This window comes from Pediculus humanus, genomic scaffold (assembly GCF_000006295.1).
Source record: "Pediculus humanus corporis 1103172107477 genomic scaffold, whole genome shotgun sequence".
Lineage (NCBI taxonomy): Eukaryota > Metazoa > Arthropoda > Insecta > Psocodea > Pediculidae > Pediculus > Pediculus humanus.
In genome coordinates, this window is record NW_002987095.1 from 427,012 (window position 1) to 450,835 (window position 23,824).

Here is a 23,824-nt window from a genome sequence, read left to right on the forward strand (position 1 = left end):
ATTTAGTGTTTAACTGATAAGTAGTGTAATTAGTGGTATATTTGTTAATATAATACATCAAATAGAAATTGTCTATTTATTATATTAAATATCCAAGCCAACTACGAGTATACTGCAAAGTCAGCAACACCGATTTCCTCGAAGAACGAGATCCATAACAATAGACTCTGACCCACGGACGAAATTCAAAGACTCGTTCTCCCCAACTTAATGGGGAGAACGTGCTATGAGACGGTTACACAAGTTACACATATATGAATAAACAAATAAATGCCCACATTAAAGCCCTCACAAGTGGTTAGATTTGATTGGGAACACAACACTTGTTATTACGATTAGTTCGATAAAAACAAGTTTATAGAATTAAAGACACGATACCGACTATTAATCCTGAAGATTCGCCGTGCGTCGATTGATGTGGCACGATGCCATCGCAAAGATAGGTAGATTCAAGTTGACACCTCGGTTAGAAATATTTTATAATTTCAATTTTCCGAGAATCAAGGTTCTCAGATAGAAGGGGTTTCATGCACAACCGAGCCTAGGAAAAAACGATTTCGGTTGTGCAGAAGATCAACCATTATACGACCTGCGCAGAACCTTCCGCGACAGATTCGTAAATGATTTTAAATGTGAAAATGTACATTAACCCATTATGCTAATATAATAATACTGTTTGAAAGCAATAATTTACGTTTTAGCAAAAAAAAAAAACCGATTTAACGGTTTTTAATTACCAAATAAAAACAATGAAGACTCTCTTCTTCTTGTTTTGTGGGGGGGGGGCACAGAAAAGAACCCAAAATCTCACTGCTCAAAATTCTCGACTTATCTCGAAAGAAAAAAAAAAAAAAAACCTAAATCATCAAATGAATGAAATGACAGATAAAAAAATTCAAATTAAATGTTGCCAACCAAAAAAAAAAAAAAATTTTTTTTCTACGCCAAGTTATTAATTACAAACAGTTAAACGAACGAATAAAACAAAAAAAACAAAAAAACAAAATTAAAAATAATAACAATTTCTAAATTTCCAAAAAAAAAAAAAAATACAGAACAATGTGCAACTGAAATTTTATTCTCGTATCCGGTTTTCTTATTTAATTAAAAAAAAAAAAGCACGTGGTACTTATTTATACGTGGAATTATTACGCATTTTGTTAAGTAAATAATACTACTTAAATTTTTTCACACGTGGTATCATTATGCTACTATAATAATACTACTTTAATTTTATTCACGTGGTTTGTAGGAAAATATTTTGTGCGCGTAGCTACACGTGAAAATCATTATGCTACTATAATAATACTACTTAAATCTTATACACGTAGTATCATTATGCTACTATAATAATACTACTTAAATCTTACACACGTGGAAACATTATGCTACTATAATAATACTACTTAAATTTTACCCACGTGGTTTGTAGGAAAATAGTTTTTGCGTGTTGCTACACGTGGAATCATTATGCTACTATAATAATACTACCTAAATTTTACACACGTAGTATCATTATGCTACTATAATAATACTACTTTAATTTTACTCACGTGGTTTGTAGGAAAATATTTTCTACGCGTAGCTACACGTGGAATCATTATGCTACTATAATAATACTACCTAAATTTTACACACGTAGTATCATTATGCTACTATAATAATACTACTTAAATCTTACACACGTGGCATCATTATGCTACTATAATAATACTACTTAAATTTTATACACGTAGTATCATTATGCTACTATAATAATACTACTTTAATTTTACTCACGTGGTTTGTAGGAAAATATTTTCTACGCGTAGCTACACGTGGAATCATTATGCTACTATAATAATACTACCTAAATTTTACACACGTAGTATCATTATGCTACTATAATAATACTACTTAAATCTTACACACGTGGCATCATTATGCTACTATAATAATACTACTTAAATTTTATACACGTAGTATCATTATGCTACTATAATAATACTACTTTAATTTTACTCACGTGGCATCATTATGCTACTATAATAATACTACTTAAATTTTACACACGTAGTATCATTATGCTACTATAATAATACTACTTTAATTTTACCAACGTGGTTTGTAGGAAAATATTTTTTACGTGTTGCTACACGTGGAAATCATTATGCTACTATAATAATACTACCTAAATTTTACACACGTAGTATCATTATGCTACTATAATAATACTACTTCAATTTTACCCACGTGGTTTGTAGGAAAATATTTTCTACGCGTAGCTACACGTGGAATCATTATGCTACTATAATAATACTACCTAAATTTTACACACGTAGTATCATTATGCTACTATAATAATACTACTTTAATTTTACACACGTGGTTTGTAGGAAAATATTTTCTACGCGTAGCTACACGTGGTATCATTATTTAAAAAATTCAATCAAACGATAATTTTTACCGAACCTCGTGTGTCGAGGACTAAACGAACTTTAAAAAAAAAAAAATGAATTTTTTTTATTTAATTAACTATCAAATCAAATTTATGATAATAAATTTTAAAAACTGTATCATTTCAATTAGTATTTGAAATAATAGAAAAAATAAAATTCAAGTAGTATTATTTTATTAACAAAATGCGTAATGATTTTTTTTTCTTTTCTCTTTCATGCCCGAGGAAGAAATTATTTTCAAATTAAAAATAATAATTATTTGGATAGAGTAAAATAAAATTTGATATCATTACAAAGTAATAAAAATCATACGTGGTATAGTACTCAACCTATTAATTTTCCTCCTTTTCTTTAATAAGAACTGATAACAATTTCCATTTGTTGATGTTTATCATAATATCTCCAAGGTTTTTTATCGATCCATCGATTATTATTAAAATTCATTGCGACCATTTCGATTGTTTCCAATGAGTTTACGTTTAACTTATTCAAACGATTGGAAAATTTTTTTCTTTTTCTTCGGAAAACTCACGTATTGGTATTTGTTTAAACCATTTTTCTTTTATCGAAATGTCGTAAAATCTATTTAAAAAAAAAAAAAAAATTCAATAATTTCAATTTGTTTTACACAAATACCTTTTTTTTTTTTAAAAAATTTTTTAAATTTAAATTAAGTGCTAAAATCTTACCTTTTGTATTAATTTTAAATATTTAACTTTATAAAAAAATAACTAAATATTTAAATAATATTTTTTTTTTGTTATAAACTCTTCGAACGTCAGAAAACGAATGATCGTTTTTCTTTTGTAAATGTTGTATTATAAAACAAAATTTTACGTTAAATTTTTCAATATTAAACACGAACGAACATTCTAGAAAAATTATTATTAACTTATGATAAAATTAAAATTTAACCATTTCGTTTCAAGTACAAACAAATAAATAAACGAATTCAAACTTGTTTGCGATTGTTGTGGTTGTCGTGAATGGTTTTGATTGTATTTTAAATTGATGACGTCAAAACAATCTAAAACAAGTAAAAAAATTAGAGAAAAAAAAAAAAATTTTTTTTAATTATATAATTATTTATTATTATTATTATTATTATTATTATTTTCGACGAGAATTTACATGGGATTGACATTAAAAACAAATGATAATTAAATTCTGGAATTCCAGAACTTATTAAAAACTTATTAAATTTATTAAAAATCCAACAATTTCTCGTTTTTAATTAAAATTAAATTAAAAATTCTTTCATTTTATATAAACAATAATAAATTGAGTAATAATAATAATAATAAAACTTGTGTGATTTTAAATTATAATTGTTTGTTTGTTTGTTTGTTTTTTACAGGTAAAAAGGCATCGGATAAGGTAACGGAAATGGATTAAAATTTGGATTTCGCAGAAAAGGTCTTCTCCAAAATGGCGGTCGAAAAGGAGGACGTCTCGGAGGTGGATGAAATGATTGATAGAACTCTTCAAAATCGTACGGATTATTATTATTATTATTATTTTTCGATGATGATGAATTGAAAAAACTAGCAAATCCGGAAAATCCAAAAGGAAAAAATGGGTTTCCCCTCATCCTAAGTACACACAGGTAAATGATAAAACAAAAAAAAATTAACAATTACAATTAAAATAGTTAAAATATAATTATTATTAAATTTAAGTCTTACCCGTCGCCATTATTATCATCATTATTATCATTTTTATTAGGTTTTGTTTCGATTCCGTAAAATTGCATAACGTTTGAAAAATAATCTTTAAAAGGAGATTTGATACTTTTCGGGAGTTCCATGTCACCCGAACACCATGTTATGAAGAAAACAATAACTAAAAACTAAAATGTAAGTATTATATAAACATTTTTCAATAATGCAACGTACATAATTTATTAATTGACGACATTTTTAAGTTAAAACTTTTATTTTGTTTACACTGCTAACATAAAACTTTTACTTACATGTTTACTTGCATGCTACACAAACTGACACAAAATAAAATTAAAATGAATGAATGGTTGGTTAACTCTTTGTGTAAATTTTAACAAATGTTTTCTTTTGTTTAAAAAAAAAAAAATTATTTAGGAGTGATAAGAATTTGCTGAGAGGGTTGTTTTTATGTAAAAATTTTTTGAGCCATGTGCAAAATTTAACAATTGAAGTTATTATTATTTTTGTTAAAACAATTTTATCTTGATTGAGGGTACAAAGACATGACATGATGACATTTTATGATATATGTTTTTAAAGCAAAAAGTTTTAAGTTTCAATAATTTTAGTAGTAATTTGATTACTTACCACTAGCAAAAGGTTTTTAAAAGTTTAATTGTAAAAAAAAAAAAAAGTTTGCATCAAATATTTCATAAAAAAATTTATAGTCATTACTACTTTTAAGTTTTGCATCATCTTTTTCAACCATAATTTTTTTTCTATTTTTTTCTTAATTATTTTACCCAAGCTTTACTTAAGTTATAAATAAATAAATAAATAAATACTTACTCTGACAATCATGATGACTTAATGTAACTGTCAATTAATTATTTCAAAAACGCACATTATTTATAGATGCCATCACCATTTTTTTTTATTATTTCCCCCTCTTTACATTATTGCCTTTTTGTTATCTTTTCTATTGTAATTAAAAGTTATTTTACCTTTAAGACTCGTAGTAATAAATACAAGCAAATAAATAAATCAATAAAACTAAAAAAGGAATAATATCTGAGAGAAGATAATAATTTTTTAAAAAAACGCACACACTGACACACACACACACACACAGAGACAAGAAACTCTTTCTGCGTGTAACGAACTTTTTTATCAAAGCCTCCGCGATACGAAAAAAAAATTTTTTCATTTCATAAAATTCGACGCACGTTCAATAATAAAAACTTATTTTAATATTAATAATTAGTTTTTATTAAATAAATAAATAAAAACGAAATCTAATAATATATAATTATTATTATTTTCAGGTGAATCATTTAATAAAAAACATTATTAAATGATGATATTTAGTTCGACATATTTTTTTTTTTAATCAATCACGGAGGCTTATTCGAACGTGACGTCACAATTCTCATTCGAGACGAGAAAAAAGAACGAATTCAAAATTTAACGTTTTTTGATTTGGTTTATGGACGCAAAAAAAAAAAAAGAGATTAAAAATGTAAGTAATATTAAATTATGTTTTATTTCTTTCTGTCTTTAAAAAATTATCAAATCAATTAATCATCATTTTAAATTAAAGTTTATTATTATTATTATTATTATTATTTAATAGTATTACAGAAAAAATCAATTATATATATATATATATATATATATATATTTTTTTTTTTTTTGTTAAAAATCAAAGTCACAATTAAGCAATGTCATAATAACGGTTGTTGAATAATCATTTTTATTGCTTTTCAAAAAAAATTTTTTTCCTTTACAAAAAAAATTCAAAGTAAAAAAGGTATTTCCGTTGAAGAAGAAAAATTTTTTCTATCACTGTAAAACTTCTTCACCTGAAAAATCAAAAAAATCATTTAAGGTACATATACATATAATGTGTGTGTGTGTGTGTGTGTGTAATAAACAGGAATTTTATAAAAGATTAAGATTTTCTATTTAAAAAAAATTTCAAATTTTAATTAAATATTATTTTAATTAAACAATTTTTAATATGATGATAATTGGGGTTCAATCAAATTAAATCTAAAGGATTAAGGGATGAATGGGGGATTACAAATGTATTGTATGAGATTATAAATGTTAAACCGAGAAAACCCCCAACAAAAAAAAAGAAAAATTTATCATCAAATACATTTCATCTTTATTTCATTCATATATATATATATATTTCAAAAAATGGAAGATATCATGAGAATTCAATCAATCAATCAATCAATCAATCAATCATCAATTTCATTTTGAAAAAAAAAGAAAGAAAAAAAATTAACAAAATTTTTCTTGTATTGTAAATGCTACCATTTATGCATGTGTGTGTGTCTGTGTATGAATATAAAACTTTCATCTGTCAATCAATCAATCAATCAGTCAATCACCACAAATCACAAAAAATATAATCAATCAATCAAATCATTTTTCATTATGTCAAAAATAATAATAATAATAATAATAGTAATTCTGTCAGAGCGGGCAAAAAAGCAAAAAAAAAATTTTTTCTCCCCCCCCCCCTTCACCCCTTTCGGTTAATAAATACTAATAATAATAATAATAATAATGTTCTATCGTCGTACAAGGAAAAAAAACTCAACGGTAAATAATAATAATAATAATAAAACGACTACAAACGAAAAGCGTGAGATGATGATGACAACCGTTTGTTCAGGTTTTCTTTACTTTTCTTTTGCATTGTTTAAACGTATTAAAAAAAAAACAATAATAATAATAATAATAATTTTTATATAAAAAAAAAAAAAAAACGTTAAATTGTCACGATCGGATTTCCACGCCATCGCGATTGTTGTTGTTGTTGTTGTTGTCATTTAAAAAAACGATTAATCGACAAACAACAACAACAACCATCTTACGTCACTGTATCGGAAAAAAAAGGTTAAGAGCCTTACTAAATTACAAACGTTTAGAAAATAATAATAATAATAATAATAATAATGATTGATTTTTTAATTTATTATTTCCTACGTGGTGATAAAAAAAAACGTGATTTACACAATGATAATAATAATAACGATAGCGATCATAATAATAATAATAATAATAATAATTTCTTTTTTTTTTTTTTTTTCGTTTCCTCAATTTTTTTTTTTTCATTATCGAGAAACGAAAACCTGTAATAATAATAATAATAATAATAATAATAATTGTTGATAATGAATTGATGCTTGTTTAAATGTGGTGCGTGTGTGCGTGCGCGCGTGTGTTTGCGTTTGTGTTTGCCTTGATTTCATTTTAATTCAGTTTGTATCGTTTGTATACAAAAGTAGTAGCAGACGACGACGACGACTTGAATCCGGAGGAAGGGAAATCCCCGTTTTTTTTTTTTTTTTTTTTTAAATAAATTTTTCGCGGGATCCGTGGTGAGCGGTTGGGGGAGGGAGGGGGGGCGGTGCAAAGCGAGAGGCGGTTCGTATGACGTATAAATGTCGGGCGGTATTATTAACCTTGTCAAAAAATCACACATAAATAAAATAATAATAATGATATAAACAGCGGAATGATTTTTTTTGTCTCTTTCTCTTTCCCTATCTCTCTCTCTCTCTCTCTCTCTCTCTCTCTCTCTCTCTTTATGTCTATCGCGTTAATAATTTAAATAATAAATATTTAGGGAAAAAAAAAATTATTTTTTTGCTGCCCGCCCTCTTTGACGTCTCGTTGTCATTCCGGTTTTTCCCGTCGTTTTTTCTTCTTCTCCTCCTTCATCTCTTTCTTCCTTTTCTCCGTGTCCCGTATCAGGCGTTTCCGGATTGATAGTAATTCCCTTTGCCTGAATAATCATTTCAACAATTACAAAATATGAAAAAAAAAAAAAAAATCGTTTTTTTTTTTTCTTTTCTTTATATCGTGCAAAACAAACAAACAAACAAACAAACGTTCGTGTGAATGTGTGCGTGTGCGTGTACATGTGTGTATTAATAATGCGTAAAATGATGAAATGAATGAAGGTGAAACAACCTCTTTACTTTTGATAATAATAATAATAATAATAATAATAAAATCAGTGGTTTTCAAACGAAATCGAATTAATTAATTTAAACACCTCACACACACCGAGTGAGTAATAATAATTAGGTTTAAAATTTTTTTTTTTAAAACGGGAGAAAGGGAGAGTATTAACTCCCTCTGGAATATACTTATAGATATTTTACATATTAATAATAATAATAAGTACGCGTTATAGAAAAATAAAACAAAGGAGAGAGAAAGAGTGTGAGTGAGTGAGAGACAGAGAGAGAGAGAGAGAGAGAGAGAGAGAGAGAGAGAGAGAGATCTAAATAACATTAATAAATAATTTTAATAACTAATACACATGAGTAAATTTTATTATTATTAATTTAAATTTTAAATGCAAATATCAAATGTCAAAAAAAAAATAACAATAATAATAATAATAATGATAATAAGAAAATCATCGAAAAATAATTTTAAATAATAATAATAATAATAAAACGAATAATTATAATATTACATATTTCCTTCAGAAACCTTAAAAATAAAAATAATTTGTAATCGTTTTTAAACGTATTTATTATTATTATTATTAGTATTATTATTATTTATTAAATACGTCATCACCACTTACGGATACTGTTCATAAAGAAAAAAAAAAGGTTAATAATTAGTTAAATACGTTAAAATAAAAGATAACGAGTCGGTTTTGTTAAAAAAATAATAAAATAAAATAGTTTCATTAGTTTAAGTTTCATGTCCCCGATACCATATCGATGTTTAACGCGTTGCTAATAATAATAATAATAATTAAAAATAATAATAATAATAATAATAGTAATAATAATGATAATACTTAGTATATAACCCCCGATCGCTCAAATCAAAAATTAATTTTTTTTTTTTTTTTTTTGCACGAGCAACCGTCAACCATCATTTTAAGTGACTTGTATCGTAACGACAATGATAATAATTACGCGGACGTATAATTTTTATCCTTCCTCCTCCTCCCCATACCCTCCCTCACCCCCAAACCACCCCGTTTTCCAATACGATTCGTACGTACGAAATACGCGACGAATTTTCTCATTGTTAAAAAATTATCAATTTTTATAAATGTTAATTAATTAATTATTATTATTATCATCATCATCATCATCATCATTTTCTTTCGGTTAAATGAAGCGCAAGCGCAGTAGTAAATTTTAAAAAAAAATTAAAATTAAAATTTGTTTTGCCCCTCCGAATTTGAAAACCACTGAAAACAATTTAAATAATCAATTCATTCATTCATTCGCGATGAATTTTGTTTTTTTCTCTCTCTCTTTTCCCCTTTTGAAACTCCATAGCTAATTATTCTCTCTCTCTCTCTCTCTCTTTCTTATTTATTTTTATGAATAACTTACACTTGCGTCGGACGTGAAATCTTCGACCGCATCGTCGAGAGTTTCTTCGGGATCGTATTTTTTCCCACCGTTAACTTCGTTATTTTTACTTTCAACTTTTCTGCGTTTCCAATTTCCGCCGTTGTCTTCGTTCGAATCCGATTTCTAAAAAAAAGAAAATGGCGGGAGAGGGGGGATATTAAAAAATTGCGATATTATTTTTGATTTTTTTTTTTTTTTTTTTTAAATCGAAATCGACTATTGCTACGTACTCTTTTTTCATTTTCAGATTCTCCTTCTGCTTCGACCGTTTTTTGCACCTTTGAAGCTTCCTGTTTTAACGTTTCTATGTATTTATTGTAGTGAGACACGGTTCTGCCAAAAAAAAAAATAATAATAATAATAATATCATTCGTCCGCATTTGATAAAAAAAATCCATTGGGGGGGGGGGGGAAAGAAAAGAAAAGTAATCGAGTATCGCACCTGCAATGAACGTCGACGTAATCGCTCGACAATAGGAAAAGTTTGCATGCTTTGCAATAGTATCCGGATGTCGGGACGACGAAATGTTCGGCAACAAGAGTTTCCGCATCCGGATCGTAATCCGGAAGAGATTCGTTTTCGCTCATCAAATTTTGCATAAGAGCTTTATCTTCTGCCGTCAATACGACGAATCCTTTTTCTTTAATGTCTCCCGTTTCGTCGGTTAATTGTGCAACTTTCATTTCCTTTTCTCGGAGTTTGATATCTACGACAAAAAGAAAATCCTCCTTTTGTAAATTTCCCGATAAAACATCGATTCGAATGAAAAGAAGAAGAAAATCTTACAAAACGGATCCTTCTCGAATTTTTCCTTTCTCATTAAAGCTTTGGCTTCGTTTTGAAGGTGTTGAGGGGTCAATACGTGTTCGTCGTATTCGATCCGGACTTGAAAATCGATTTTGCACATTTCGCAAGATGGATGAATGAAACGTTTTAGATTTTGATGTTCCGTCGTGGAACGATGAGCAAACATTGTCATTCCGTTGAAATGCAAATCGCACATTTTACAATATTGATCCGGATAAGGCCTCCGTTTTCCGCCGCGCCTTAATTCTTCCAATTTCAATGACATCTAAAATGATAATAATAATAATAATAATAATAATAATAATAATAATAATAATAAAACTTCACGTGTTGTTGTTGTTGTTTTTGTAATACTACTCACGGCAGCTATTTGCCTCATGAGATCGGTTTGCAATTGATAACTTTCTTCCAAATCCCGTAATTTGTTTCTGTGATTTCTTCCTTTGATGTGAGTGTCGAAAGACTGAAAAATAAATAATAATAATTATTATTATTATTACAATTTTTTTTATGTAAATAAATAAATAAATAAAAAATTCTTCTTTCTCACCACGTCGTTCCACATGCTTTTACCACAAACGTGACAGTGAAACAATTTCGAGGGTATGTTATCATATTCGGCAATGAATTCTCCCTGTAACAAACAAACGCACATGACAAAATAAAACCCAAATAATAATAATAATTAATAATAATAATAATAATAGTAATAATAATAATAATTAAACAAACTCACATCTCCATCGTTTCCTTCTTTTTGAGATTCATCTTGATTTTCACCCTTTCCATCTCCCTCGTCTGCTTTCCTGAAAAATTTCATAAAGAAAAAAAAAAAAAAAAAAAAAAAATTTCAATTTTTGATACGAATCATTGCATCAATTATGATAACAATAACTAACTAATTGAACGACTCCATTTTTTTTTTGTTTGTTAACACGAGTTGCAATAAATGATATTTTGTATATACATAATCTGACAACCATTTTGTTTTTTTTTTTTTTTTTTTAGGATTGCAAAGTACAAAGGAAACTTTACAAGAATGGCGTTTGTGTAATCGACAAAAAATTGGAATCGGAAATGGAGAAAAGACGTAAGTCTGTAATTTTCATTATTATTTTTTATCCAAAACACCATCGGTCGGTTTTTCTACCTATAAGCGTCCGCCATTTTTTAAACGCGCGCGCGTGTGTGTGGGGGGCAAATTCAATAATTCAAAACTCACTTCACAATCCCAATTATTTATACAAAATATCATTTTAACAACAAAATAAATTTTTAAAAAAATATCAAATCAAAATTTTTTCGTCGATGCGTATAACAGACAAACACCCCATTTTCCGTTCTTTGTCTGTAAACGAACGATCATAAATAATCTAAAACTGACGTCATTAATTAAATTTTTTTCCCAACGGAATCAATAGATATTCATAAATTGTACACGAGAACAATAAATTACAATAATAATAATAATAATAAAATAAACCTTGCGTTCGTAACACTTCATCATTATTATTATTATTTAAAAACTTTAAAATCGTTTTTCTTGTCCTTTGACCTCAAATTTTACTTTTTTTTTTTTTTTTTTCGTCGTCGCGAATCTAAAACATAAAAAAAAAAAATTTGGTAATAAAATAATAATGACAGGTTACGAACGCAGGTATGTATGCATGTGAAAAGTGAACCTTTACCTGTTTTACTTACCATCCAGGCACATGGACGATGCCTTTCGATGCAATCCAGGCACTGATGCCAATTAAAATTTAACTAACGAGATAGTATATCAGCTAGCTTATTTTTTTAGATTTCGTTTACGGGAGGGGGGGGGGGGAAATGTGCGGACGAAAGAAATTTCAAAAAAAAAAAAGAAATGATTGTTTATAATCGATCGATAATTGATTGATTGATTGATTTTTTTAAAATAGCTTATTTAGAGGGGGGGGGAAACTGAAATACCTCGAGAGACATCACAGACAAGAACCTGTTTCCATTTAAAAAAAAAAAAATGAATTTCTGTATTGAATGGAGTAAAAACTAATCACGTGACCGATATGACGTCATTTTAGTGACGTCAAATACTAAAACTGAACTATTCTTACCGGTAGAAAGTAATTAGTATCGAATTAGCGAATAATTTCGATTTTAAATATAAAAAAAAATTTAGAGGAAGAGAACGCCTTCGAGAAGGCGGTGGGGGTGGAAAGGGCTTAGAGGGAGGGGGGCAGAGAAAATGTTTTGTAAACGATAAGTTTTTTTTTTTTTTTTTTCGGGTTTTTTTGCGGGTTAGCTGATTGATGAGTTCATCTTACCTCTCATCTTCATTCTCATCCTCATCTTCTTTCTTGATCTTATCCTTTTCATCTTTATTGGCTTTCATTTTGTTCTTATCAGTCCGCGGTTTGTTGTCACCACCTTTACTACGATCTTTGTTCCGATCGTTAGCCTGACGACGATTCTATATGAAAGTTGAAGAACGAAAACGAATCAAAAGTGACAAAAAAAAAAAAATAATAACTTCTCCATTTATGTTCATATATATATATGTATGTATGTACGTCAACAAAAATTAAATTTTTTAAATTTTTTTTCTGCTTGTTTGTTTGTTTGTTAATTGATTTCTGCTTTTTGTCATGTTGTTGCATTGGAAAAAAAAATAAATACATATATGTAAAAAATTTCAATCCATTTCAATAAACTGGAATTAGAAACGGAATTTACATGAATTAGGCAGAAATTCGATGATGATGATGATGATGTACATACAAAAAGCCGGGAAAATGAAATGGACAAAAATTTAAAAATTGAAATTTTTTTAGGCCAAAATTGATATCTGAGAAAAGTAAAAAAAATTATTACAAATATATATACTTAATATATATATATACCATTGTAAATATGCATATATATATATAAAAAAATAAAAGAAGAAAACATGGTTGTTACCCTCTCACATATACACAAAATCACTCAAATAAGAGATCATCTCGATGAAATCAATAGCTAATTTAAAATTAATAACAATTTTTTTTTTTTTCTTTTCCTGAAATTTTCATTTAATAATTAATTTCATTTTTAATTAAATTTTTTTTTTTTTTAAAAAAGTAAGATTTAACGATTGAATTCATCTGAAGATTCATGAGGTCAAAATGCACAAAAAAATTAAGGGTAATAATAATAATATAACTATTTTAATGCATCTATGTAAAGAAGACAAAAACTTCCCCTATTGGAAATCAACCCCATCAGGCTGTTTTCTATTTTCTTCCTTTGTTTCCTCCCTTCTCCTGTACCTGTAATCCCTATTTAAAAAAAAAAAAAAAAGAAAAAAATTGTGACCTGTTAGGTTATCGACTTACCCTGAAATTATCCGATCTCTTTTCATTTCTTCTGAAACGTTCACTGCCATAAGATCCACCTCCATATCTCACTGAACTACCATAAGAATTATTAAGGCTCATTAAAGATGGCGGCTGCTGAACCTAAAGTTAATTTTAAAGTGTTTGTAATCAGAAAAAATAACGAGTAGTAGTAGATACAGGTGTAAAAATTTTAAACAAATGTCGAAAAGAAAAAACTTATCAGATATGCTATTTTTCAATTATGATAATTATCATAACAAGTTTTTTTTTTTAAATGATATAAATTAATTGATAATTAAAATAATTTTATTATTATTGGTAAAAATCAATCGATGGGGTTTGATATGATCGATAAAAAAATTTTTTTTTTTTTTACTTACAGGTGGTTGTACTGGAAGTATCGATGTTAAAAGTTTTGTTGCGATTGCAATAGAAGAATCATTAGTTAACTGATTTAATAGATTATTAGTAGTCAATAATGATGGAACTGAATTATTTCCACTTTGCAATCCGCTTCTCCCAGGTGAACTTCCACTTTGCCAAGGACTAACACCGGCTAAACCTCCCCCTAAACTATAATTACCCCTATTCCCTTGACTATAACCACCGCCTCCGCCACCGCCCCCTCCACCCCCACCCCCTCCTCCGCTGCTACTAACTCCTCCATAATTTCCAGAACCGAAGGTTCGACGATTTGCCATCTGCTAGGACAGAAATTATAAATTTATTTAAATTTACAAAGGTGACTATTACAAAAAAAAATTATTTAAAAAACAAATAATAATAATAATAATAATTGGGACAAAATTCTCAAAACTCATTTATTTGATATTAATTATATACTGATATGAATAATTTTAGATTTAGAAGAGGAAGGAAATAAGAGGGACTCATAAAACAATAAAAATCAGAGAGTTAAATTTCAAAAAAAAAAAAAGGAATTCAAAATTCAAGACCGGTTACGCCAGTGCAGGGTAGTAGCAGTAATCGAGTGAGTAAAAATTTTGAGCATTTCATCAATACAACCGCCATATTTGAAAAACTCAAATAAACACAAATCGAAGTTTAATTACAATTAACCGACCATTTTATATTTTTACCCGCACTTTTTCAACAAACATACAACTACTTCTCGTGAATTAGAAGCATGGTGGTCTATCATAATGAATATTATGTATTAAAAAAAGGAAAAATAAAAATAAACGAGTCATCGGTAATTATTAGACAACGATTAAAATATAACAAACTTATATATTTACCTGATATATATAATTATATATTAATGATAAACACGAGTATTATATAATTAAAAAGTTTAGTTTTAAAAAAGCGCCAAGAATACAAAAAAAAAAGAAAAAAAAAATCCAGTTATTAGATTTCACAAATCTATGAGACGCGAACTGCAATTGTCAGAGTTAATAACGGAAGTACGTCACAATGACTAAAAACCGTCGACACGCATTTACTTTATGCGGATTCAAAGAGAAATTATTTTATCTTATTACAATAAGCTCAGGTTGCACCAAAAATCTCATAAAGTTTTCCTACGATTAAAATTAAAAAAAATCAAATTAATTAATTTGTTAATCAATCATTCTAAATCAATTTTTTTTTTACTTTAATATTATTTAAAAACCGATAAATAATTAATAACTAGTTGTATTTTCTAAAATTTAAATTATTATTCTTTATAGCCATTATAAATCAATAGCATCGAAAAGTATTTATTCAACATTTTAAAAAAAACGGTTATAAATAAATGTATTTTGAAAGACAAAAAAAAAGCAAATTTTCTAACCAGACATTTTATTTTACAGTAAGAAAAAGGAAAAAATTACAGTAAGAACACAATGACTATCAATACCTGGGATAAAAATGTTTTAGAACCTCTAACGAAATCATTCGAAAATGATATTAATAAAATAAAAAATAAAGAAGAATTTATATCGTTTTGTTTAAAAAATAAAAAAATCAGGTATATATATATATATATATATATATATATATAATTTACAATAAAATAATAATAATAATATTTGTTTTAACCTTACTTTATTGATAATTATTTATTTTTTTTTTTTAATTCAGGAATGTATTGGAGGATTATTTAACAAAATATACAAATAATATAAAAAATACAGGTAGTAAAAACAATGAATTGTCAATAAAGAAAAGAATAGAAGGAAATGAAAAATTTACAAATGGAAAATATAATGAAAGTTTGTCACTTTACACTGACAGTATATTTTACGCCGATAATAATAATAATAATAATTGTGAGGAGGCTCTTTCATTGGTATATTCGAATCGTTCACTCGTTTTACAAAAACTTGGACGTTTTAATGAAAGCCTTCAAGATATTGATTTAGCATTGAGTTCAGGATGTTCTAGTAAACAATATAAAAAATTAATTTTAAGAAAAGCCAAATGTTTAATACACTTGGGTGATTATAACAAAGCGAAAATAATTTTACAAAAAAATTGTAAAGCATCGCAAGCAGAAGGTATGTATTTATATACACATTAAATAAAATAAATATTTTATTTTTTCATTTAATTGAAAAAATTATTTAATTTACAGAATTATTTGTAAAATTTAAAAATGAAGTGGATTTCTCGCAAGTGCCAAACGGTGTTGTTAATAATAATAATAAGTTAGAGCTACCAGTACCTGTAGGAGGTGTAAGCAATACCTTTCCGTCAGCATCATCATATATAAATGTATTTTATAATGAGACTTTGGGAAGACATGTCAAAGCTCTACACGATATCGAAGTTGGAGATGTTTTATTTGTTGAAAAACCTTTTGCATATATATTATTTCATGAAGTTTGCCACAATTGTGCCAAACAAACCATATCACCCATACCGTGAGTATTAATGAATTTAAGTGCATATCAATTTGGTTATTATTTTCTACACATAAAAATTTCTATCTAAAAATTTTATTTCAGATGTGACAAATGTTTAGATGTTATTTATTGTTCTGTGGAGTGTAAAAAAAAATTTGAAAAATCGGTACATTCGTTCGAATGTGGCAAAGGAAAATTTTTCAAATCGATCGGAATTGCTCATTTAAGCCTCAGATTAATATTAGCAGCTTCATCAAATTACAAAGAATTAAAAAAATTAATTTCAAGTTATACAGAGACGAAATATTTCGATGGCATCGTTCCATGTGAAAATAATTCATACCATAATGTTTATGGTTTGATAACAAATTTGGAAAAATACGAAGGCAAACATTTATTTCAATATGCATTGGTAATGTACTAACATATCTCATCCTTTTTAAATGATGGCACCAACTAAAAAAATATTTACAAAATTTTTCTTATTTAGACTGCTTCATTATTAGCATTGTATTTAAAAACTCATACTTCATATTTCTCAAATGAATCTAATGATGATGATGATAATAATTTGGAAATTGTCGCATCAACTTTATTTAAACACATATTACAACTTATATGCAACGGTCATGCAATCACTGATGTAATAACAGATGATTCCAACGATTCAAATGCTGTTGATTTAATTGAAAAAAGAATAGGAACTGCTATTTATCCATCAGCTAGCATGATGAATCATTCGTGTGAACCATCCATAATTACCAGGTATGAAATATTATCACTTAACTCGAATCCTTTTTTACCCTTTCTCAATCTCTATTTCTATTTCATACTAGCTTTTCCAACAATCATTTAATAGTAAGAGCTTCAAAACCAATTAAAGCTGGTGAAGAAATATTTAATTGTTATGGACCACATGCGAAAAGAATGAAAAAGGAAGAAAGACAAGAGATTTTGAGGAAGCAATATTTTTTTAATTGTCATTGCATGGCATGTCATCAACAATATGATATTATGGTGAGTTATTAACATTTAAAAATACTTTTTAATTAATAATAATAATAATAATAATAATAAAATTATTTTTAGGAAAGGTTTATGGCTTACATGTGTTTCGAATGCAAAGGTCCCCTCATTATAATAAATGATTCGAATAATGGATACTGTTTAGATTGCAATAAAAATTCAATAATAAGTCAAGATGTTATTCGTAGAAAAAATCATATATATGTTCAATTACAAGAAGGTATTTATTATTATTATTATTATTATTATTATTAACTTTTATTTATTACGATAACTTTGATTTGACATTAATTTTTGTTTTTATAGGAGAATCATTTAAGGAACAAGGGAAAATATTAGATGCTTTAAAAAAATTTTTAAATTTTTTCATCATCGGTAGAAAAATATTATATAAATTTAATAAAGATTTATGTTATTCAGCGGATCAGGTATAATAATGATAAAATTTTGTCTTTTTTCCCCTCATAGTAATTTATCAATGGTTTTTTTTTTTTTCTCTCTTTCTCTTCCACAGGCTGCTTCGTGTTTTTCCAAATTAGAAGATTACGATAAATGTTTGGTAATATTAAAATGTACAATTTTATCAGAGGAAAAACGTTTCGGATCATTTAGTATTGAATTGGGTTACGCATTGAAAAAAATCGGCGATGCGTCGACGAATTATTGCATTCAAATCGATCAAGCTAGTAATAATAATAATAATAATAATTATAGGTAATGTATCATCATTATCATCACCACCACCGCAACAACTTTAATCTTAAACCACCGCTATTACTACTACTACTATTATTATTATTTCAGTAAAAAAATAGCGAGAGAAGGTATTGAATATTACGAAAGAGCCAAAGGAATAATACAAATACTCATGGGAAATGATAATAATGATTTTAAAGAAATTCAAAATAATATTGATTTTTTAAAATCATTCATTAAATGAATTCATTCTCAATCATTCATTCTCATTCACGTAAGTATAATATATATATATTTCGTATTAATAAAAAATTATAAATAATAATAGTAATAATAATGGTAAAAGGACACGAAAAAAAAAATAATAATAATAATAATTATTTACAAAAAAATGCGCCACCATTTAAAAAATTGAATCGTTCGTAAATTAAAAAAAAAGGTTTTTTTTTTTTTTTTTTTTAATTAATTTGTCATTTTTTTCTGTTTTTGTGAATCGTCTATTGAATTACCCTCGTGACTTTCTTTTTGAACGTTTGACTGTGAATGCAATGGAGTGTCACCATCGAGATTTGAATATTTAAGATTTAATTGTTGGTGTTGATTAACTCGGATTTCGTTCGGATCGTGTCCTTGTTGTTGATAATGCGGTTGTTGTGGATTATTTCCGGGAATGTGTGAAGAATGTTGATTACTGCTACTGTATTCTTGTGATTTTTGATTTGCGTTTGTTAACGGAGCCTGATTATGTTGTTGTTGTTGTTGTGGCTGTTGTACATGAGGTTGCTGATGACCTTGTTGTTGTTGTTGAAAACCTCCTACTCCTCCTCCTTGTTGTTGTTGTTGTTGTTGATGATGAACATTATTTTGACCTTGTGACATTTCGTTTGAATTTACTTTTTGTTGTTGTTGTTGTTGCTGGCTATGATAATCTTGAGAAGGTTGATTTAAATTTCCGTGTTGATTGTTCGGTTGTTGTTGTTGTTGTTGTTGTTGATATTGATTCATATGAACCTGATGAGGAGGTTGATTCGGATTATGATTTAACCCGTGAATCGGTTGAATGGGTTGATGAGGTTGATTGGGAAAATTTGCCGCGTAACGTAGTTGTTCCTGTGTTCCATAACCTCCTCCTCCTCCTTGAAGGTGATGAGGATAACCAACCTGGGGTTGATGATGAGTTTGATACTAAAAAAAAAAAATTCAAATGTTAAACTCCGAATTTTTGTACTCTTGTACCCGCGCAATGATTGATCAGGCAAAAAAAAAAAAAAAAAAATTTTCTTACTTGAACGTATTGCTGCTGATGCTGTTGCTGTTGATGATGTGCGTAATAAGGATCACCATTGAATACAGGTTGAGGCGGAATCTGATTTCGTTAAAAAAAAAAAAAAAAAGCCAAAAAAAAACTAAATTTAACTACAATGCAAAAACTTGTTAATAAAAACTACAAAGCAGAAAAAATAATAATAATAATTTGTGGCAAAAAATGACACAAAATCTGTTTTTAAAGATTTTACACATTCTCTGGATAGAGAAAGAGAGAGAGAGAGAGAGAGAGAGTGAGAGTGGGAAAAAAGAAAATTCTTACCAATCCTTGTTGAATCATTTTTTGCACTTCTTCCTGTCTTCTCCTTTCAAATTCGAGGTATTCCTCATGAGTGTAAACAGGTTTTTGATCCAACGTTTCCCAACCGGGATCTTTTTCAAATTCAGGTTGTTTTGTTTTTTCGATAAATTCATCGTAGCTAATGAGTCCTGGGAAAAGGAATAAATACATTTTTTTTTTTTTACTAATTGTTTTATTATCGTTTAAACGTTTCCCCCTCCCGAATGTTCAAATGTTTGTTACCATCTTTGTTTTTGTCTGCTTCGCTAAACACGTGTTCTCTCATTCTTTCCATTTCTTCAACTCTTTCTTTCATGTCATCTTCCGGTGCTCCTGCCTCGTATAATTTATCTAATTCTTTAAGAAACAATGCTTTCACTTCGTTGTGATCCCAATGTCCATTACCATCCAAATCTGTGTGTATGAATTAGTAATTAAGCATTGCTTATGATTTAGTTTTAATTCATTCATAACATTCATTCATTCATTACATTCATTCATTCAATCATTCATAACCTTACCGTGAAGTTGAAAGAAAACTTTTGGATCAAATTCTTGATTTTCCATGTGATCTTGCTTTTCCCAAACTTCTTCCAATTGTTGTTTGCTTCCGGGTTCGTGTAACTAAAACATGACAGACATATTTTTATCATTTAAGTGAAATGTTATGATTGCGAGTAACATTTTTACATAACATCCAGGAATAAAATAAACATAATAATAATAATATTGAAACTTTTTTTTTTGGTTTTTTTCACTTACAGGTTCGTGTTGTTTGTGTTTGGTTTCATTTTCTTTGATTTGTTTTTCGAAAGCTTCCCTTTCGCTTCCAGACAAATGTTGTAATTTTTGTTGTTTTTCATATTCTTTTTGCATTTCATATTCCTTAAATTCTTTTCTTCTTTTTTCATCGGCTTCATTTAAATCTGAGGAAACTTTTGCAATTAATTTTTTTAAATCTTCCATTTCGAACGTGTGAGGATTGTGGTGATCCAAATGTTCGGATGATACTTTTACATGTTCAGTATCGATTCCATTGCTGAGTTCGACTTGCTTTTGAGCAAGATGCCTCAACCTAGTTTCATGTTAAAAAAAAAAAAAAGATTCGGAATGAGTAATGTTGGTATATAGTGAGAAAAATATAGCAAACAGATTATTTGCATAAAATTTATTTACATTGAATGAAAAGAATGAACATCATTTGTCTGAAAAAGTCTGTGTAAATATTAATATTTTTTGTCATTTGGATGTAATCATATACATAAAATCAATATTTACCTTTCGATTTCTTGACGTTTGACTTCATCTAATTTACTTCTGACTTTATGATCGACAAATTCTAATTCTTTAGCAATTTGTCCGCTTCTAATATCGACTTCATGAGCATCTTCTAATTTTTTTTTAAATTCTGGATCACTTTCTAGCAAATCGATAACTTCTTTTAAATATCTATTATATTCTAAACCATAATCCTCTATATCATTTTTTTCTTGAGAGGATTCATGTTGTTTTTCATCTTTTTCTATTCTTCTAGGAGGAGGTGCAGCTGCAGAATGAAGCAGCAAAAATAAACTTAAAATTTCTAATTTAAATATCATATCTGTAAAATGTAAAATTTAATATAAATTAAATTTAAATCGAATAAAATAATGAACAATTTAAAACTTACTTATCGATTGAAAATTTCAAAAAAAAAAAAATTGTAGCATATTTTTATGTGTGATCACTTTAATGATTTATTAACAACTAATTAAATATGATAAAATTTTATATTTTATCATTGTAATGAAATGTATTTAAATAATGAAAAAAATTATTTAACCTTGTTACAAAAAATAACAAACCTGACATTGATTGAAATTATTAAACAAATAAATAATATTATGAATACAAAACATTGATCAAAAATAGGCAACAAAACTAAATCAATTCCTTTTAAATATTTTAAAAAAATCAATTTTTGTCGTTTTTTAATATGAAAAAGTAAAAAATGGGGTAGACATTATGAATTACTTAAGGTACTTGATGTTTAAATATGTTCAAATTAAAATCATAATAAAACAAATCACTAAAACAAATTTAGTAATCGGTGTTATATATATTTCTAGTTTTACTAAGAAAAACTAAAAAAAAGAAATTTTAAATGATAGTAAAAAAAAGCAAATTGATAAAAACAATGCAAACTAACCTTATTGATATTGGAAATAATAATAATAATAATAAACTGAAAAATTATAAATGAACGGTTACGATAATATTAATAATACTTAAAACAATCATTCATAAATGCGATAATAAATACACTGATAATAATTATATTTATTAACATTAATATTGAAAAAGAAAAGAAAAGGAAAGGAAAAAAAAAATATAAAAATCTGTTAAAACACCTGGAATCTTGACACAAATTTTTTTTTTTTTTTCCGATAATTTTTTTTTTTTTTTTTGTTTTAGTTCCTAAAACTTTCAAATAGTGGCGCAACTGTAGTCATTACATTCTTTTTGGAATTTTAATCGTGGTAATAATTAATTTATATGTGGCACCAGAAAACGTAAAATAACGGTTGACATTAAGTAGTGCATGTAGTGATTGAAAAATGAAAAAAATGAAAAAAAGGAGAGTTAATAAGGTAATAAATAAACTTTTATGCATGCTAGTTTATTAAAATAAGTAACGATTTATTTATTTATTAAGTAATAATAATGATAATAACTTATTAAGCATGATATTAATGATTTGATTAACGATGATGAAGCCATAAGCCATGAAGCCATGAAGCCATTAGTCAAATTTTTTTTCATAAAATTAAAAATATTTTTCTGATTTAATTATAAATAGAGAGAGAGAGAGAGAGAGAGATGGGGGGAAAGGGGGGAAGGGGGAAAAAGAGTAAGGTATCAAATATTCAATTTGATCTTGAGAAAACAAAGATTAACCATATATAATAATAAAAAGGGCCATAAAATTTCTGTTATATGAGATTTTTACCAGAATAATTGCATTTCCCACAAAAGTTTTAATTTATAATTTTATTATGTCTTACCCAACTTCATCATCATCATTATTATTACTTTTTTTTTTTTTAATTACACACACACACAAAAAAAAAAAAAAAATTTTTTTTTTTTTTAATGATGATGATGATGATAATGGTGATGATGTTGTTGTTGTTGTTGTTGATGATAAAAATAACACTTTTAATGTTCTTTTTTTTCCTCCCCACTGTACACCCCTTAGTCCCCTTACTCTCCCCCACTTTGTAAGCATCAAAAATCCTTTTTTTTGTTTTTTTTTGTAAGGAAATTTTTAATTTGAATTTATTTTCTTTATAATTACAAATGAAATTTTATACTTTATTTAATTATTAAGCCTTTTTCATGGATGTGTTAAAAAAAAAAAAAAAAAAAAAACAAAATTTTTTGTTTTTGGTTTTTAAATAAAAAAAAATAATTTCAACTTCCTGTTTTTATTTCTTTCTTTTTTTTGGGGAGAGGAAGGATGGGAGAAGGTGTGGGGGGAAGGAAGTGGAAGTGGAAGAGAGAGAGAGAGATTTTAACATTTAACATTAAGGTTAACAAACACACAAAACAAATGTTAAACTTTTATACCACAAAAAATAAATTATTTAAACAAATTAATAATAATAATAATCATTTTCATTAACTTTTTAAGTCTTTAAATATGATCTTATGTTATATTTTAATGTGTTTCTTCTTTAAAAAAAAAATATTAAACAACAACAACAACAATTTAATCAAGGGCAAAGAAAAAAAAAATTTTTTTTATAAACAAAAAATATTTTATGTTTACATTAGTATAAAAAAAAAAAAAAAATAGGAAATTAAACAAATTATATATATAAAAGGCCTGACGTAATCGATCAATCATTTTTTAATTATTATTATTATTAATAAATTAGGTAATTTTTTAAATTAAAAAAAAAACCCACTATACTAATTATTATTA

The 23,824-nt window shown here is 27.0% G+C and overlaps 3 protein-coding genes across 3 annotated transcripts; 1 reads left to right on the plus strand and 2 right to left on the minus strand.

Annotated features, from left to right (window-relative positions):
• Nucleotides 1-9,477: 9,477 nt before the first annotated feature.
• Phum_PHUM132270 (uncharacterized protein) lies at nt 9,478-14,378 on the minus strand (the record flags this gene model as incomplete). Its single annotated transcript, XM_002424468.1, has 11 exons — nt 9,478-9,636; nt 9,744-9,846; nt 9,956-10,220; nt 10,301-10,586; nt 10,683-10,784; nt 10,872-10,955; nt 11,058-11,127; nt 12,023-12,064; nt 12,628-12,773; nt 13,675-13,797; nt 14,058-14,378. The coding sequence occupies 11 exons, from the start codon at nt 14,376-14,378 to the stop codon at nt 9,478-9,480; spliced, it is 1,701 nt and encodes a 566-aa protein (XP_002424513.1).
• A 687-nt stretch (nt 14,379-15,065) lies between these two features.
• Nucleotides 15,066-18,495, plus strand: Phum_PHUM132280 (set and mynd domain containing protein, putative; the record flags this gene model as incomplete). The annotated part of the gene is made up of 10 exons (XM_002424469.1): nt 15,066-15,104; nt 15,848-16,181; nt 16,286-16,547; nt 16,632-16,941; nt 17,020-17,294; nt 17,366-17,546; nt 17,619-17,739; nt 17,862-17,983; nt 18,070-18,241; nt 18,371-18,495. 10 exons carry the CDS (start codon nt 15,066-15,068, stop codon nt 18,493-18,495), a joined length of 1,941 nt encoding a protein of 646 aa, XP_002424514.1.
• Nucleotides 18,496-18,713: 218 nt separating this feature from the next.
• On the minus strand, nt 18,714-21,708 carry Phum_PHUM132290 (Nucleobindin-1 precursor, putative; the record flags this gene model as incomplete). The annotated part of the gene is made up of 8 exons (XM_002424470.1): nt 18,714-19,436; nt 19,537-19,617; nt 19,840-20,006; nt 20,101-20,271; nt 20,379-20,481; nt 20,620-20,932; nt 21,136-21,403; nt 21,702-21,708. The coding sequence occupies 8 exons, from the start codon at nt 21,706-21,708 to the stop codon at nt 18,714-18,716; spliced, it is 1,833 nt and encodes a 610-aa protein (XP_002424515.1).
• Nucleotides 21,709-23,824: the final 2,116 nt, after the last annotated feature.